We start from the raw sequence: 19,733 nt of genomic DNA, 5'->3' as shown, positions 1-19,733 counted from the left end.
AATGTGCTCGACAGTACCACTTTATTTTCGCGAGGATAGCCGTTTATACTTTAAAACTATATAAAGTTTTCAGAAAATTAAATTTTGATTTTTAAAAATTGATAATGATCAATATTGAGAGACAGGAAGAGAGAGAATATACACAATAATCCTATAACGTCACTCTATTCTTGTACGATATATATTGAGCTGGCTGGCGCAAGACAAGAAAGTAAAAATGATAAAAATGGCGATTTGTTGCGGAGTAACAATTAATATTAAATTTATTGATAGATTCGCGAGGGTTATGAAATCGCATTTTCGTCAGTTGGAAAAGCGGATGATTTCCGGGCTTTACTCGGATAAACCGAAATCAATGGATTCAAATGCCGATCTGTAATATCGGCGCCCACGTGGCGTACGCTCCAAGCAGAATTCCAATTTCCTCGGGCGTCGGACAATTAAATTACAATCGGCAAACACGATAAGCACGATCGTTCCGATCAGAATGGATGTTGCGGGGTAGCATCGTTTAAATCAAAATGTCCAACTTTTTTTCGAAAAAAAAAGGGACAAATAAAACCGCTGTCCCCGCGCCATTCGTCGATGTAGATCAATACTTTTCGTATCGCAGAAATAAAATCTTGTTTCATCACAGATACCGCGCTCGTTAACAGATTTATGTACGAATAATCTTATAATTGCCGCAATGCTATAGAGGTTGTGCATTTCTTGCGTAATAAAAAGAATCATAAATATTTAACAAATTTTCTGAATAAACTCTTTTTCCTATTGCCGGATTTCTCGTTAAAAATCGTTTAGCGAGGAGTGCAAAAGTGCGATAAAAACACGTTTCGGAAGACAATTTTCTAAAACCAACATTTAGTTATTTGCGAGCGTACATTCATCCCTTGCGTGTAATCGAAACAAACAGTATCTTCGGTCAGTATCTCTACTATTCGGATTAGAGGAGCGTAACGTGATGCGAACAAAGAGATACCGAGTTAATGATCGTATCCGCATCAATTACTTTTTGTTTAACGAATTTACGTTCCAAGTGGAACTTGTTTCCGCTTTTACTCTCTCTTCTCATTAGCGTAATACTTTTTTTTCCCCCTTGAAAACACACTCGCTAAGATTACGACGAAAAAAAGAGAAAAAAAAAAAAAAAGATAAAGAAATCTGACGCGCGCGTAGAATTCAAAAAGGACAAAGTTTTTTCGCGATTGTACGACAATTACCGGCAATTGTCCCTAGTTCACCAGCGGGGCGTCCTATTTCCCAGCAAGATTTTTAACAGCGGCAATAGCGACGGCCACCTTTACGTAATTTCGTTTCCGAGTTTGCAGGTGGCTTAATTTTTGCCGTAACACGTCTGTCGTTGCGCGCGCTCCGCTCCGGTGCGTCCCGCGGAGATACGGCACGGATTTTTCTCGTTGCTGATTTTAATAACAGATTGCTACTGAAGGCGAGGGAGGGAAAACGCAGGGATGTTAGCGCCGGAACCCGAGGGACAAGGAAAGGAAAGAGAGAGAGAGAGAGAGGAATCGCGTCTGAGTCAGTGCTTATACGTGACTACGGCGACGACGGCGTCGTCGTTGCCGCCACCCTCCCCCCCGGCCACCCCCCCCGTTTGCCACCTCGATATAAAACCTCCGTCCCCCGTGCCGCATTCTCTGCAATGTTTCGCCGTTACATTCCCTGCAAATGCGATACCTATACCTACCTACACGAACGGCAGACACGTTCGAATAAATTAAAACGATTCTTTCCGTGACCTGCACCCTCATTTCGTGGCCCCTCCCCCCCCCCTCCCGTCGGTTGATGGGAGCATCTTCGGCGACGGTAAGGACGATAAATAAAATTAGCACGACCTGTGACGGATTGCGACTCGTGCTTCTGCACTACGTGTACTTGCGTGTGAATAGTTTATCGTATCCCGTTTATTGCAAATAGATCGGATCATTTATCGCGCCGGTAGCCTCGCGAACGAAATGTATTGTGATAAACGGCCGTTGTCTCATCACAAAGAACGCATATAAATACGAAATACTTTAATAAAAATATATGTCATTTATAAATTGCATGTATATACGTATATACGGTAACAATTCGGAAACAAAGTAAAATGGATTATTTGTTTATACGAGCTGCTGTTATTGTTTAGCAACGGCAAACCCATTTCTAAAGCAAGTTTCACTTATTAAAAAAGTTATGTTCTGTATAATAAAAGTGAATGCACCATAGCTGCGCTTTTGCATCTCTAATTAGTAAACTCAAAAAATTAAATAATCTGAATAAAAATAAATGTGAAGCCGATAAAGTAATATTAAAGACAATCAAGTTAAATATTATCCCGATTTAATGTTGTTAATACGAAAAATTCTTCGGCACAGAAGAGAACTAAATTAGAGTTATTTGGAACGTTGTAACCGAATTCTTAAAAAAATCAAAGGATGAACGTTTCTGGAACTTTATTCAAAAATTCTAGTTTACACACTCGCGTTTCTTAATGGAAATTTATGCAGAACGCGCTACACGTAATTTTAGCTTTCTCCCCTTCATCAACAAGTCCGTCTGTCCGAGTCGGAAATGGTGACTTTATCATCCTAAATTCGCGCTAACTAATGAGAGACGAAAATTATATTCTTTAGTAGGATGTTATTTTGCCGGAAATGATATTCTTTGACGAGACATGCATATCGTTTGGCGTATTCAAAAATTAAAATGTATACATAAAAGTGAGCTTTTCACGTCGTTATAATTATCATAAAGGACTGGTTAAAGTCAAAATTGTCAGCTGGAGCCGCCAGCTGAAAAACACGATACAAAAAAAAAAAAAAAAAAAAAAAAAACAAATATTTTCCTCAACGAACGATAAAAATGCGAACATTAAAAAATCAACATTTTTTGAATTGGAACTATTGTTGGTATAAAAATCAAATCCGTCAACGCAATACATATTTGCGAATGTGTCATAATTTTATAAGTTTGCAAATATAATGTGCACGGTAATAAAATATCTAAATAATAAGTACATATACGTTCCCCCCAAAGATCAACACTTGCAGAATATTAATAATGGTACCAACGATCCAATGTTTACTTTTCTGTTAACTGTATTAATGGGTGCAACAGGAGAGTTCAATTGTATTTGCTGAAATTACATTCGCTAGCAAACAAATGCGATACTGCGATCGCGTTGACATTTTGCGTATTGAAGAATGAAAATATTTCGCGAGACGTCCACAGACCTTGTGACAATATGTTTGACGATACCTTTATAATTATCGTATTACAATATTGTCGTGCTGCGTACATCACGTTGTACCGAAGTACCATGCAACGAAGTTATGAGAGATAAAACCCGCGCAACAGCAGCAGGCAGGGTGAGATGAAAAGCGTATACAACAGTTTTTCAGGGCGTAAACTTGTAATGTCATCAGACCAAGGATCGCCGGTAGATGGTTGTAATCTGTCTGACCATTTAATTAATCTCCGCTTGAACACGTAAAAACGCGCCAAGTGTTACCGCCAACCTCCCAGCTGCAACACTTGCGTTCTTTTTGAAAAATGTGTCACCGCGATATCGTCTAGTAATCACCACGAAGGCGCTATCGATTTCCGTACTCATACTAATATATAAATCGTAATATATATGCGGATACGCCGTTTGAAAATATTCTCATACTAAAACAGTCCTATCGGAATTTATATCTCTCGATAATATCCTGCATATCAACTGCGAAACGAAAAAAAAAAAAAAAAATTATACGGCTATTAAAAAAAAAAGAAAAAAAAGAAAAAAAAATAAAGAAAAATTTCATATTACAAGTAAAATGTAAAAAATCACCTTGCAAAATATTAACCTGGCATATACGATCGATTCCTCGTTACTACTGAAATTTGTGCCGATGTTATTGACCATTGGAATATTCTGCCGTGATACGCAAACAAGTTATAATATGAAATGGCCCACGGGTCAATGAAAGAGCCAATATTAAAAGTGTTTCTTTTGAATGAATGAGAACAATTGAAACGAGAAATTGAACAAAACTGTGTATCGTTCGATGCAAACTACATATTACATTTCACAATAAATACTACACATTTTACAATATATTTTCAAACTCGGCAAATATTAACTACTAATCTTTGAACGCCGATTGATGAAATAAATCGATTAAAGAGCAAAAGCGTAATGAGATATTAATCATTCGCGTACGTAATTTGTTTGCACAAATGTAATAAACAAAGTAATCACTATAAACGATGCAAATTGATTGTTACTCTCTCTTTCTAATTTCCTAACCGTTTATGAAACTGCTTGCATTAAAGAAGACAAAACTTACGAAACTTTAATTTTTAACATTTTAATTGCATAAGTTTCAGCGTTTAATTTAAACAAATTTATTCATGGTGTCATGTCTAACTTTTGTGAAAAATACAACGCGTCTGGTAGCGAACGTTTGTGAAGTGTACGTATTATGGAACAGCAGTTTCTGCCAATTTCTTATATTATTTCTCGTCGACAACGAGAGATACACAATCATGGACAAAACTATTGCATTACTCGATCATAATTTGACTTCAAAAGAGCCCGAGGTAATACTCGTTGACAAAAGGCTTTGCCGGTTACACGGTCGCAAATAGAATTAAAGGACACCTAAAAGGATAATCCGCGGCATATCCGCGTCGAGAACCGCGGCAAATACATTTGCCTCTTTCTTCATCGCTGTCTCTTTCGACTATCTCAACCGAATCATAATTGCGACGTATCTCTTTTTCACGCTGCTGAATTAATTAGTCCCAATTTAATTATATGAATAATTTATTGTTACGTTTTCTCATCCGTTCTCGCAAAATCTCCCATGTGCAGGTTCGAATTGGTTTAGATCTTACGTGAAAACTCGAGGGAACCGTCTTAAGAATACGAAGATTATGTTTTGCATAAGCTCCGACAAACTTCCGCTCTCATCGCTCTACACCATCTCTTTGTAGTCAACGTAAAAGGCGGATGCAATTTTACTTTACGGATAATTAATAATTAAATATTGCGGGGGTTTCAAAGGTAGCGCAATAGCGGTCCGGGATTGTAATCGTCCTTTCGTCACTGAATAGCATGTAATACGCGTGTTTTATTTTTTTCTTATTTATCTTCGAAAAGGAATTAAGAAATTAAAACGCGTACCGTAAGTGCCTTTTGCATCTATAATTAATCCCTATAGGTTTTCATGTAGTTTATATTCGAAGGCGAACGAGAATCCGACGACGTGGAAAAAAAAAAAAAAGACTAAGAAACGATCCACTTCGAGGCGCATCAACAGATACACGAACGGATCTATAGCAAATACGAAAACGGAAGCAAAACGAGTGCTGTCGTGAGGGAAACCATGTCACAGAGGAGCTACAAAGAGAAGAGGCACGTGCCCGGTATTTAGGAGAGGCAGTAAGGTAACAATAGGCAAGTACAGGGGTGAAAACGGTAATGGTGTGTCGCGGTTCGCCCGAGCTTACTTTTATGTCTCACCAGGGAACCACCGTCTCTTTCTCTTCTCTTTCTCTCGGTATCGTTCCCCTTGACACGCGCACTCACACATGATCGTGACTTTCAACGCCCCTTTGGCCGCCTTTCTACCGTTGCCATCTCTCATTTTGTCTCTGTCTTTATCTCTTTCTCCTTTTCTTGCTTTCACTTGTACGCTTATTTTAGCGCGGCGAAAAGCAGCCTAGAGGCGAGAGAGAGAGAAAGGAAACAGACTTGGTAAAGCCCGCTTTGTCGTCGGTTTCCTTTCTATGTTATTAAATTGTATGTGTTGAACCCCTTTCGCCGAGCAACGTATTGTACCGACGTAGTGCAATACCGCAGTTACCACTTAGAGGCTACCTCACAGCTACAGCAGTCTATAACTTATTTGTCGACGGGTACCTTTACTCTCCCGAGAAATCTGGTTGTCCAAAATCTGGTTATGTGATCCTTTTCGGCTATTTCCTATCTACTTTTCTATTTTTCGTATCAATATCGAATAATTTTTAAATATAAATTACGATTATCCCGATAAGTGACAAATGTGACCATTTAAGATTAACGTTTTTCAAGGTACATCAGCACTGAGTAATTATCATAATAAGTTAGAACAATGTTTACGAGAAACATTGTAAAAAATATTAGTAGAATGTTGCATTGAAAATATATGTTCTATGAGAACTATCTCATGATTTTCGATCGAATAGTATAACGACGCGAATCTTCACAATTTGATTAAATATAAAGTGTACTTACAATCAACCGACACTTTGATCTGCTTGCTAACCGTTGGAGGTATACCGTTGCTGGCGATGCATAAATATGCGCCCATGTCCAATCTCGAAATCCGTGCCATTTCCAGCGTTTCACCTTCCCACTCACCGACTGAAATTAATCGTTCATTATTAGTCAATCAAAGTAGTTAAGCTTTATTTTTACGAGATATATTTTTTATTCTCATACGTTTATCAATTAATTCATTATTGCCAATATAAAATTTTACTATCTAATTACATTAGACGTACCAGATAAAGTTTTGTTGATCGAGATCTTGGAGCCATCGTCTCGTTTCCAGCGTATACTAGGCGTTGGACTTCCAGTCGCCTTGCAAGTGAGACTCACATTGGCTCCTTCGCGGACAATCGCATCTGACGAACTCTGCGAATCGTCGATATTCGGTGGCACTGTAACAATAAATATTAACAATTTTAGTTAACAACCAGCAATAAAAAATTTATAAATTAAATAAAAAAAAAATTATATAGACAACGCAGGATACATGATTGGCAATTTTGCAATTGCGTAAAAAAAAAAATATCCATCCAAATAAAACGACGAGTAGTGGGCAGAAAAAAAAATATTTTTTACGTAATACACATATATAGAAATATGTATATGTATACAGTATTATGAATATAGAGATATACATATAACTGTCCAATAAATTTGCGGTGCTTTTTCTCTTCCTCTCTCTCTTTTTACTTATAATATAAATATTTTACAGAAATTCGTTTTTTGATTGCAGAAAAAGATAAAATGTATAAATCAGAGCCACAGTAGAGTGATCGATTATTGATAACTCTTTAATTGTACCGCGGCGACGATATCATTGCACATTTCACATTTGTGTATATTGACCGCTCGTCGTCACTGCTCTTGAATTAAATGACTAGCCACGTGTGCGTGCGTGCGCGAGAGGCGTATAATTCAATTATAATGTCGTCGTGGTAACGAATAATATTAGTATATGGACATACGTCGTCTGCAACGTCGACGTTGATCAACTTCGAAATGCAAGTAACTAGGATTGGCTGGCATGTTAAATGGACAAATATCACGCTGCTTATATACACATCAGTCGAATCACTCATACTTTCTTGTATAATTAATCAATCAACTGGCGATAGACGTATTAATAAAAAAATTTTTTAATACAACAAAAAAAAAGAGATTTGTGTCTTTCCCACATGGCAAACATTTTTAGTTACTATTACAAGACACATCACCTTGCATCAAATATCTAATTTAGCTTATAATTTTTCAATTTACAATGATATTTGTAATTTTTATAATTATAAAATCTCAAACAGATAAAAATGAGCGTTTTCTCATTTCAAGTTCAAAGTGCATCTCGGCTTAAAAGAAGTATATTTAAAAAATTAAGTAAAATAAGGCTTACAATAAATTGTCTTAAGATAACGATAATCTCTGATAAAAGCTGAAAAAAAAGTCGTTAGAAAACACCTAATTTATTATTACATCGTACAATTTTTATAAATGGTTAGGGTTAGGTAAAGTTGCCGAACGGAAAAAAAAATACATGCCTTTGTCCAGCAACAGCCGCATGGTCACCGCATACGAGGGAATGCGGCCAATCCTATGAATTACCGCAGGTGTCCGCCGATATCCTGCATTAATGCTAATGCGGGGTGTTACCGAATTGTTGAACAAGGGCAGATTGAACGTGCGCGGGGGAGAAGGAGGTGCGGCCCGCCCTCACTCTCGCCATTCTGCACGCCGTTATACTGCAGTCGCGTAACGGTCTGTTGATGCATTATTCAAGCGCAAACGCCGCCTCTACAGCGCGCGTGTTGCCGTGCTGTTGTGCGTTAACTTGTCCTAAACTCCGGCAGCACAACGTTCGGGAGACGTCAGAGGCGAGAGAGAGGTCGTTCGGCGATGCTCACTCTGAAGTCGCGCGCGAGTCTTGAGGGTAAACGCGCGGGCAACCACTCTGATATTTCGAACGTCCACAAAAATATGCGTTATGTGTACCACGCATCTAAATATACAAATATTGACAATTCTAAGCAGAGCACCGTCGCTTTTTCGTCGGATTGCCAGAGATCTCTTTCGGGGATCTCTCCAGCAAAATAAAAATATCTTTTACTCTTCGAGAAAAATAGAACGTCAATCTCAGGCTTTTTTTTCCTTTTTAATAAAAAATGCATGGCTAACAGAAATATTATTTCACCAATGTTAGCAAAAGCGATAAAAATAAAAAATAAAAAAAAATTGTAATATAATATATGTATGTTTGGAAATCTTATAATTTAAAAACAGTTCTTCTCCACGGTGCAAGAAAATGTAATAAATCGAATGAATATGTTGATACAAAAGCAAATTAAAAGAATATTATTATTCTGTTGCTGTAATTTTAATTTTAATTGCAGTGATTCGAAAATATTATTTTATCCCGGGATATTGTGTTTAACAACTAAAAAAGGAAATTATACGAGAATGATTATTGAGCTTTACCGTGAATGAAGTCATTGTAAGCTGTGGATTGCTAATTATAGCATACCCTTAGGGAATTTAATGTCATGTTCATATCGTATCCTACAATATACATTATGATACGCCTCTTGACTGATGTAAGCCGCATAGTTTATGCGCTCCGTAACTTCATTCAGTGAATATCATAAGATATAACTACAAAGGTATTGTGATCAACACAAGTTTTTCTTATAAATAATTATCCAATTACAATTCTATTTCAACATATTTCAACGTATTCATAAAAAAAAGTATTTATCTTAAATGACTTGTAAAAAAAAAGTTTAAAAAATAAAAGTTATATTATTTTATGCTCAAAGAAGTGAATAAACTATTTTATTTGTCCCTTCAAAATTTAAAACCAAAGTCTTTTATTTTTCGTATAAAATAATTTTAAAACATTAAAAGAGTTTTATTGCTGCCTGTAAGTTCTGACGAAATAGCCCGAATTTATTTATACGTGTCATGTTACAGATATAATAAAAAGGATTAAGAAATTGTTAGCCACTGTCAAAGATAAAGTGACACAAAGAGTGTTCACTTTTCAGTTCCGCTACAGCTTCTTTACTAGTTAAGTAGGCCAACTGGCTTCTAAATCAAATAAAAGTAAAATTCAAACTTCGAATTTATTTAAAGGGATAGCGGATAACCGCGCGCAAGTGACAGATTGAAAACTCGAAAAAGAAATTCAATAACTAAATAGGACAGGAACAAGAAACGCGTATAATATTTGATATACGATATCTGGTCACGAAGTTACCAAATGCTTTCTATGACGAGAAATATCGATAATTTAATGCCGTGATATTTTTGCAAACATATAATAACGCGGGGTCAAACGCGATCTTTTCAAGTCTTTCCAATTCCCTTGTATTTATAACATATGCACATCAAAATATGAAACTAGAGAATTTATTTGCAAAAATTTTTATGATTTTGTTTTTTTCTTTTTTCCATTAGATAAAAAAGAACAGAATATTTTATTAATCTAATGTAGACCTACATTGTAGTAGGTCGCCGCGATACGATTAACTACTGTTCTCGATAAAGCTGATAAATAAAAATGAAATTTGCTTCGAAAATAGAACCTTTTAATCGATCAACCAAAGTAAATCGAACGATTATCTCGTGCAGCAAACGTGGAGACAGATAATACCTAAACGCATTGGCGGAAGCTTGTTACGCGCTATGTAGTCATGGCAGATCACCATTGTGTGTCAGTTTCATCGGCATTATCACGAAGTGTCGAGAGAGTACCGCGAGGAGATCTTGCATGTGTTTGTGCAACAGAGAGCAAGAGTCCCGTGGAAACAATTAATCTAGCCCTCTGATTACTCCACACCAACGCATCCGTTCCCTCATCCCCGGTATCGTTTCTCTCGCTTCAACGGTAGCTGCAGCCGAGACGTCAAAACTCGAGATATTAATATGTTCTCCCGGCTGGCAGAAGGATAGCGACCGTCTCGAGATCTTATTGATATTCCCTCTTCTGATTAAATTATTATAGCTCCGTTTTGCTTTTGCACGCGAAATTAGCGGAACAGAGATACTTTCGCTCTCTAAACATAAATCTGCTTAGACGGATGCGATAAAATGCTTATGCTCTATTACAAACTTCGTGACTTTGGTAAACTGACTCCATTACGCGAAATGAGATTTATTCGAAGTATCTAATGGATTCACAGTGCGATACGATAAGGTCATAAATAACAATCGACCGTGGCATGTTCTCTGCTAATGGTACCCCCAGAATTAACGTGAAACGTGGAGAATAGGTAATCTCTTTTTTTTTTTTTTTTTTTCAGAAATAATAAAATTCAATGAAGAGTATATTAAAACATGAAAATCGAGGATAACAAAAATACCAATCAATACTAAAAATATGATAATAAATAATTAAAATATTATATAAAATCTGATAAGTAGAACGCCTTACCTACAACATGTAGATAGCCATATTGCGTTTTGGCGGCGGCAGTGTTAATCTGGCACATGTACTTTCCCTTGTCCTCCTCGTGCACGTCGTTGATATGTAGGAACCAGGTCCTGTGCTTATCGTGCGACACGGATATTCTGGGGTTCCTGGTAATAACGTGATTCTGTACCGTCAGGATAGCGCTCTTGTCGAAAAGCATCCAAGCCACCTGAAACGAGATGGATATCACATTATACATCGTAAACGCAGTTCGTATATCGATTATAAAGCTGCTACCGTTCTTATAACGATATTCCGCAATATCATTCTCATTAAAAGTTATACGCTACGGCATTTATAAAAGGCGTTATTTGCTGCCTCGCTTTCTCATCAACGTTCTGATTGCGAATAAAGATTCCTCAGTGATCACATGAATAAATATTTCATAAAGATAGACGCATAAAGTGTGCCTTTTTAGTCTTCAGTTTTGCGTTGAAATTCAAGGAGGCCGCGTGGAGAATAAAGATGTATAGTAACGATATAAAGGAAGAGAAAGAACAAGGAAATATAGGAATGAGATTCGCGAACGAGACGGATGATCAATGATGCTTTCAAGCATGGAGTGATCTACAAACCTACTATGGTTATAGATATTCACCAGTGGGATAAATCGCTCCGGGACTTCGAGTGCATATGTACTAACGTGCAACGCGTATATATGTATATATACATAACGTGTTGTGATATGCGCTTGATGTTTTATACGAGCAAAGTTTTCTGAGAGCACACAATGACGGTGTGCAGACGAGTAAAAAGCTGTCCCCGCAGAGAGAGAGAGAGGGAGAGGGAGAGGGAGGGAAATAGCCCAACCCGGCCATTTCTCTCGTTAAATAACCGCTTATTGGGAATCCGGATGGTTGCATTCTGCATAGGACGTTGAATAGAGTCGATTGTTATTGTCGCTCAAAATATGTAAGTTTTCCATCCTCTTCGAGAAAGGGAAATGGAATAAGAAACCGGAGGCGGAGATAAGTAGAAAGTATCGCGACAACGGGATACGGAAGTGCTCTGAGATATTTAGCCGATTTTCCCATTCACGTCGAAGAAAGTGAAGGCCGAAGAAAGGTAACAAAGGGAAACGAGAAGGAGTAGAGAATAAAGAGAATTCTGATCTCTCATTCGCTCACTGCGAAAAGTCCCTGGAGAAATAAGAAGGGCAGCGAGTTCTTTCGCTCGAACACGAGGAACGTTGTACTCCAACATAGCCGCTTCCTTTCACAATGTGCAAATGCACTGTTGTACAGACAGACTATATTGCGCTATCGTGATAACTCTCGGCGTCGCGATGCTAACCCGTAGTGTTCACTGGAGGCTTGGTACGCGCGACGAAAGCAAAAGAGAACTCCTAAAAAAAAAAGTGTTGTTATTTTTCATTATAAGAATCATAATTATAATTTCTGCTGTAAATAAAATTTATGAAAAAAAAATTTGTATGAATAAATATGGAACGGATCAAAAATACAATCTCGTAAAACACAAGCAAGAGCTCCTGAAATTTCCTCATATAACTTAAGCGGATTTACCTTTTACAATCGATTAACGCAATAGGGGAACGAAGTTGTTCCGCGGCTATAAATCTCGACGAGCATAACTATTCGCTTCTGACTCGGAACTAAGATCGTTTCGCAGTCGTTTCTCGCGTCTTCCTACCGTAACCGAATTTTCGTCCACCATTTATCCAGTCGCTCTTGCACCGGCGGCTGTCGGCGGTTATCTTCGCAAAGATATACGAATCTCGGCGGGGATTCTCGGCGTCGCGTCGGTGGAATTGCATAGATACCGAAAAACGCAGTTGACACTTTCATCATTTGCCTTTCTGTGACAACGTATCAATTGTTTGAAATTTCACGGTGACACACTCGCGTTGCGCAATTTATTGTATATCATGTATTTGTGCTTTCAAATATTTAATCTAATTTTTCTTATATATTACAATATCTCGTATTAGCCATAATTTGTTTCAATTATAATAAAATTAAAATGTTTGCCTAAAATTAGTTAATAAAATAAAACTATGCACAAGTTATAACTGTGCGTTAAAACAATCATTACGTGATCATCATTTTATTAAAAATAAAAATTGAAAATAAAGCAAAATTGTGTGATATAATAGTCTCAATTTTACATCAATAACGCAGCAATTTTATTATAATTTTTTACAAAAAAGCCAAAGAAAACAAATTATGTAAAGTTGAACACCTATGCTTTTTATGGAACAATACAATCCTTAGCTCGATTGGTTCGATCCTTCTCATTAACATACGGATAATCGAAAAAAATACTATCGTGTTCTTTATTTCCTTTGATTGTCATTTTTAATAGCAAACGTTGAACCGTTTCTTTCTTATGATTCTTATTGCATTTAATAATCACAAGAAAAGACCGAGAAAAATATTGCAATGCGCAATCAGTCATGAAACAGAGAATCCCATTATTAAAAGCATAATTCTTATCGGCACCGATGCAATCTCCAAGTAATCTATTTTTCTGCTTTTTATTGATTTCTGCTTCGTCACTTACGGTAACGATTCAATCGCACCGATGTAAAACCAGCATCTCGTTAAGTTTAAGACGCGATACGCAGGTGACACGAACAACTATGCGTAAGGCAAGTTCGAGTGACCATCTTTCCGACTCGCAGTTCGGTTTCCGATGCATCAACATGCAAGCCACACCAAAACTAAGATGGATGCGCGGGCGCGCGAGAGGGGTTTGCTCTAGGAGTTTGTTCCCCCAAGAGCCGCGGCACGAAGCATTGATTCCTCTGCGTGAGAAGAGAGTTACAGCTTTGTTTACTACGAGGGCGACGAGCTCAGCGCCGTCCAGTCTGGCTTGGCGCTGGCTATGCTGTCGGTGTCTTCTTTTCTACCACGTTTTCCTTTCCTACCCTTCTCTTTCGACTAGTCCGTGACTCCCTTTCCTTCCCCTTTTCCATCCCTCAGAACGTCTGGACCGGGAGACCTATAGTTAACGTCAAGATCAACTCTCTTCGTCCTTTCCAACGTTCTTCTTCCACGCGAGTACTCCATGGTCCCCGCGTACGCAAACACATTCACCAGCTAGGCGGTTTATACAGAACTGTGGAAAGCGAAAGAGCGGCGTGGCTGAGCCAACCATCTCGCGCACCCTCCTCCGCCGTCCTTTATCCCCCTCACCCATTGTGTATGTGGAAAGTTGGACCACATTCCGGCTGAATGTATTACAACCACTTAACCCGCAAGCTGTCGAGACCTTCAGACCGGAGAATCCATGCGGCGTATGAACCTCTACTGAGGCTGATAGTTCGCTTAATAGGCACATTAAGTGCACTGATGGCTAAGTTCTGGTGAAGTAGTTACACAATACACAAGTCAGACTTTTTACATATAAAAATATTTGATTGATGCAAAAGATTTTTGCTAAAACAAATAAATAGTTTAAAACACAACAATATTAAATTTAAATTGTTAACACTGACTTTAGTAAACTTTCTAATTTGCAGAAAATAATTTTGACAATGTTTTAAACTCTCTGTGAAATTCTAATTTAATTCAATACAAAATTTAACAAAACAAAAATATTTTTACCATACACCTCACTATTGTCTATAATAATTTATACATTTATTCTTAAACCTACACAGTTAACCGAAAAAAATACATTCTCTAATTAAAATCTATTTATTCTTTTTTTTTTTTAATAATGACCGACAATGAAATAAAGCTTTAAAGTTTTAAATACTCACATTGCATTACAGAAATTTTATTACTTTCGCGTACACAAATACACTTGTCTAGACATTGGAAAATACCCGAATAGAAATTTATAACGTGTAAAACGAGTGAGAAAAGTCAGTTAAGTCAGTCGAGTTTGCCGAACTTTCGCTGTACTTCTCTGTATAAAATTGGATCAAGTTGGCACTCAAACTGTCGAAAATTCGGACCATGTCCTTCCCTGCAGCTTGATTCGGCAAATTGATCGCAATAAATTGTTTCTTAACACACGATCGTTTTTTATTGAAACTCGATTTTCTTAATTTTGTTTACGCGACAACTTGTCAGATAGAGGCATATTTCTTACATAAAATATAAATGTCATGAAAATTAATAAACAGATAATAGTGAGGTTTTGGTGTAGTGCTTCTTCATTAGTAGACCCTTCTTACTCCATGCTCATACCGTACTACGCCAGAACTTAGGACACCTTATAGATAAATGTATTAGGACCACTTATCCCACAAGCTGTCGGGTGCTCCGAGCTTGTAGACAACCTCTTAATTATCATAGAGCGCTAAGCCATTGCGCAGGCCGAAAGTACGACAATACTGCCATAAGTGCTGAGAGCACCGAGAAACTTCGTGTCAAAGACTGTAAATAGGTAAAATTATCTCACATTACATAAAATCAACATGACACAAAATTTCTTAAACAATAAAAAAAATGTTTAGATCGTTTTAAACGATAAATGACCAGTTGACGATACATGCTTTGGCACACAATTGTTTGCAGAAAACTAAAGCATTAGATATTTACATGTAGTACATACAAAAATAAAAAGAGAAATCTAATTAGAAAAAAAAGTAATAACCTACTTCACTTTAATTTTACATGTTCTTTATTTAAAACAAAAGAATTCAATAAATAAGTTTAAAGCTTTCTATTATTTGTATATTAATTTCAATTTAGATAAAACATATATACAATTGTTTTATAACGTTGATGCGACAGATATAATATTTCAACGTAGCACCTCACATTTTCATCAAACAACCGAGTGCCATAGCTGGATCATAACGACAGAGAACCGGATGCTGTGTCTTGTCAGGAAGACACCTTGCTAGCGAGAAGCATTGCGCACCGCCCTCGCCGCCCTCCGCTTGTCAACACGTTCTTTCCAGCGGAGTTCGAGCGTTCCCTCGGTTCCGCAGTGCCCGCCAACGGAAACGCAGGGTGAGAGACGTGATTCAATTTAAAAATCATTCGCTAAGTGCTTGGGCTGAAATATCCTTTTTTATTCGAGAAAACACATCGCGCCGCACTTCTTCCGGTACGGCCATTTAGCTCGCCGCTTTAATTCACATTGTCCTGGCGGACCCCCATCGGTCGTGAATCCCCTTCGACGTTTCGACGCCGAAATATGGACGGCCGGCCGAACCACTCGCTGGCAACGGCCACCGAGTTGCGGTTTAATCGTCACGTAGTTCGACGAGCTCGCATTACGCCTCGTTCACTTTGCGAAGAAAAACGGAAAAAATAGAATACGCCGCGACGACGCGTATTTGTTCCCTCACTAGCGAGAATGTGTTTTCGAAAACCCTATCTCGGTCAAAGAAAGCAAATAAAAAAAAGTATAAAAATAAACGACTGGCGATTCGAAACGTTCGATGTATCACTGCGTTATTAGTGGATTAAAAGTAAAAAAAAAATATTACAAATATAGATTGCGAAGTTGCCATTGCAATTAAACTGATTAGCTTAATCTATAAAATTTAACATTGATAGTAACGATTCAGAGAGCTTCATCAAGGTGTAACCTTGTGCAAAACCTAATTTTACTTTGCACAAATCAATGTCTAAATAATTGATTTTTAAAACAGAATTTTATATAAGTACATATGTAGTATCAATAGATTTTAAATCTTTTATCAATCAAATAAATGTTGCATTGTATACTGTAATGTATTTCGGAAATGATTAAAAAGAAAATTACACTTAACTGGAAAAAATTAGAGTAAATTAAATGTGTAATTTTCTTGCTATTCTTGCTATTCAGTCAAATATTTAACTTCATTAATAACATACCTAATTTTAAATATATATATATTAAATATATATATCATCAAAATGACTATCAAGATTTATTTATTGAATTATTTGATATCTCAAGTTAAGTTTTCAAAAGAAATGTGATTAAAATAGAAATTTGAACAATACAGATAATATTGACATTTGAAAACGTTGACATAATTATGTTTGCAATATCAAATCAAATGTTTATAGAAAGAAAGATTTTTGATCTCAGACCAGAATATCAGTCATATAAACATATATTAAAGAAATTTAATTCTATTACTATTACTTCCCATCAATTTTTTATAAAAAAATAAGTTATTATAAATAAAAAATGAGAATAATCAACATCTTCTGATTATTTCTGATTATTTAGTTTCATTTTTCCAATTACACTCTTTTACTTTATACGATGTAAATGTGAATCAAAATACCAATACTAAATTAAACCACATGAATAGTTTTTGATTAAAATAAAGATACAATAGAAGTTGCTCTTCAACTAAATATTAAATTTGATGGAAATTTTGAAATAGAATTAATTAATTTTTTTATTTAAAATAAGATTGAATAATATGTTGAGCTGAAATGAACAATTTGTAATTTGTATCAGAAATCTATTTAAAATTTGACACACATATATATACCTGTTCAATCATATTAATAAATATACAAAAAATATTTAAAAAGAATATAAAAATATCATGTCTGTAACATATTGAAATATATATATATATTAAATTATGTGACGTATAAGATTATAATTTCAATTTTATTATAAAGTCAAATAAAAATTATAGATTGTTTAAATGAGCTTAACTAATATGCTTCATTAAATCAATAAACGTTAATAATGTACATTCATTATGATACACATACCACAGCCATTACAAATTATTCAATCTTATATCTTTCTTGGTTAAAACACTATTCGTAACTGCCTTCTTATCTGAGCTTACCTTCAAGATATGATGTAATAATTGTTTTCTCTGCGTTCATTTAAGATCTGCATTAACAGGTCAAAGAATTCGATAATTTAAGACATCCAGAAAGACTTCCAGACTTCCAAGCACATCCAAGGTTTACTCAATTTCAGAAAACCATATATTATACAAGCCAAAACGGAGCACTTCAAAGGATAACAAAATAACCTACAAATAAATTTTTTTCAAGTTACAAAGACAAAGTTCAGAAGCTTTTTGAAACGTACTTTCTTCGTGTGTCATTAACTCAAATGAAAAAAGGAAAAAGATTCAAATAATACCTGCACCGAATTTCTGTACTCTCGAGACGGAATAGACCGAACTCGTTACCTGTCGTGCAAAGAACGAACTCGCGAGGTGATGCGTGGATAACAGCACGTCGTGGAAAACAACACTTCGTGGCTGGGTTGCGACGAGAATCACCGTGTTCGGCGTACATTTTATCACCCTGCAACGAACATTTTGTAATGATGAGGATGCGGGGGAGGGGAGAAGGGACTTCGACTAGCACTGCAGGCAGTCACTCGGTGCTTCACAGCGTTTGTTTATTACACGAAGATCAAGAGCACGAGACACTCGAGCATTCCGAAGCACAACGTAGGTGCGTGCATATGCGTAGCAAAACAAGACACAGAATATACTCACATACTTCGCGACATGATTATCATCAGTCCACAACGACTTTTCACCGACGTGCGACTTGCCTCACTTTTTGCCTGCAACTCTCGAGCTTCTATCCTTTCTATACTACGTAAATCGTTGAGTAGTCAATGCGAGTAACTCAGCTCTGTGACGTGTCGAGCTAGGTGTTCGATCAACGTTCGAATAATTATTTAACGATAAACACAGAATTTACGCCGGGGGCAAGCTCGTGTGTGATAGAAGTTTCGGTATACCCTTTCACGCGACGTGTTAACGCACCAGTTAGTCGACATTTTGTCTCATGTAATAGCTGACGTCACTCGTACCTGCAGGCCCCGAGAGTGAAGCCGACTTGTCTCTCTCACTCCGTCACTCGTCAGCGTTCGGTACTTACGGTTATCGCGAGGATAGTACATACATTACGACTACTTTCCTCTTAATAGACGCGGTCAACACAAGTGCCGTTCTGCCTTTTTTCGCATTGATAGAATAACGAAGACCCAACGAAACTTGTGTCGGCCGTGTTTACTAGAAGGAAAGCGTACTACTTGCCAAGCTCGGAGTCGAACGACCGATCACGACATACTCGAAGAAGTGCGCGGGACGTATAATGACGTAGAACAGAGGCCAGTACTTGGCGCACTCTGGTGTGCCCGGTCGGGACCGGTTAACTAATTCTGGATTTCGGACTCCGGAATCCGGAGTCCGGAGCAAAAGTCGCGCAAGGACGAAGAGCACAAGGTACTGGCTGCGAGTCGAGCTGCGTCGCGACGTGTTTAATCCGTAAAGTATAATCGTAATTAACCTCATATATTGGCAGTCATTAGCCGCGTATCGTGAATTCGATGTTTGTACGGAGGTAATTTATTAAAACACGCATCTGGCGAGACCGATTCGGGCGGGTCGACGAGTCGCTGACAAATACGCAACAAACGACGGATATTGTATCTCACGGATAATTATCTTCCATTTCGACTCGCGTGTGTTTATTCTCTCTCGATTATATCGTATAATATGGAGTAATAGAAACGCTCAACAACAAGTGCAAACCGCGGAGTATATTGTCGTTCAAAATGCGCAAGAGCATAAATTGGAATAATTCTGTTCGTTGCACAACGAATTCTTTAGACGTAATTGATTAATTAAGAAATGAAACATGCCTCGGTGCTCGAGAGTTCGGATCTTTTCTTTTGCAACGTTCTCGTATAATCCACCGAATAGCGACGAGCGAAATAGCATTGTCTAGGAGTAAAAAAAAAAGGTGAACTTAAAGCGAGATTAAAGGCGATGTACATGAATAGATAGAGATGACGACGGCGGCGGCGGAGGCGGAAGGGGGCGTAGTGGCGACGACAGTGGCGGTGGTTGATGCGCGAAGTTAGACACGTCCTTCTATAATTCGCATCGTTCAAAATTCAAACATTACCGACATTTACGTGTGTCGCGAGCGTCGAGCGGATCGCGCGCGGTCGTGATTCTTTCGCGTTACATGGTAATATTCGTTAACGAGCGCGTCGGATGCAGCTAATGCGTTGGAGAAGTCGCACCAAGTGACGCGCGATCGTCGGTGATTATCGCCCGGA

The 19,733-nt window shown here is 37.4% G+C and overlaps 1 protein-coding gene across 3 annotated transcripts in view; it reads right to left on the bottom strand.

Moving 5' to 3' along the window:
• Positions 1-19,733, bottom strand: part of LOC139102665 (lachesin) — a 150,410-nt gene that overhangs the window by 52,226 nt on the left and 78,451 nt on the right. Inside the window, exons 1-6 of one of the 3 annotated variants that reach the window (XM_070656746.1) lie at positions 18,154-18,480; positions 17,790-17,956; positions 17,485-17,676; positions 10,719-10,926; positions 6,532-6,690; positions 6,263-6,391 (exon numbers count right to left, since the gene is read on the bottom strand). In XM_070656746.1, the coding sequence (XP_070512847.1) occupies positions 6,263-6,391; positions 6,532-6,690; positions 10,719-10,917 (487 nt within the window). In that variant the 5' untranslated portion in view covers positions 10,918-10,926; positions 17,485-17,676; positions 17,790-17,956; positions 18,154-18,480. Of the gene's footprint in view, positions 1-6,262; positions 6,392-6,531; positions 6,691-10,718; positions 10,927-17,484; positions 17,677-17,789; positions 17,957-18,153; positions 18,481-19,733 lie in introns of those variants that run through there. The other 2 variants (XM_070656747.1, XM_070656745.1) reach the window with 2 other exon arrangements.

Source organism: Cardiocondyla obscurior, linkage group LG05 (genome assembly GCF_019399895.1).
Source record: "Cardiocondyla obscurior isolate alpha-2009 linkage group LG05, Cobs3.1, whole genome shotgun sequence".
Classification (NCBI taxonomy): domain Eukaryota; kingdom Metazoa; phylum Arthropoda; class Insecta; order Hymenoptera; family Formicidae; genus Cardiocondyla; species Cardiocondyla obscurior.
Note: the sequence above shows the minus strand (reverse complement) of the source record. Positions and strands in the feature narration are given on the sequence as shown.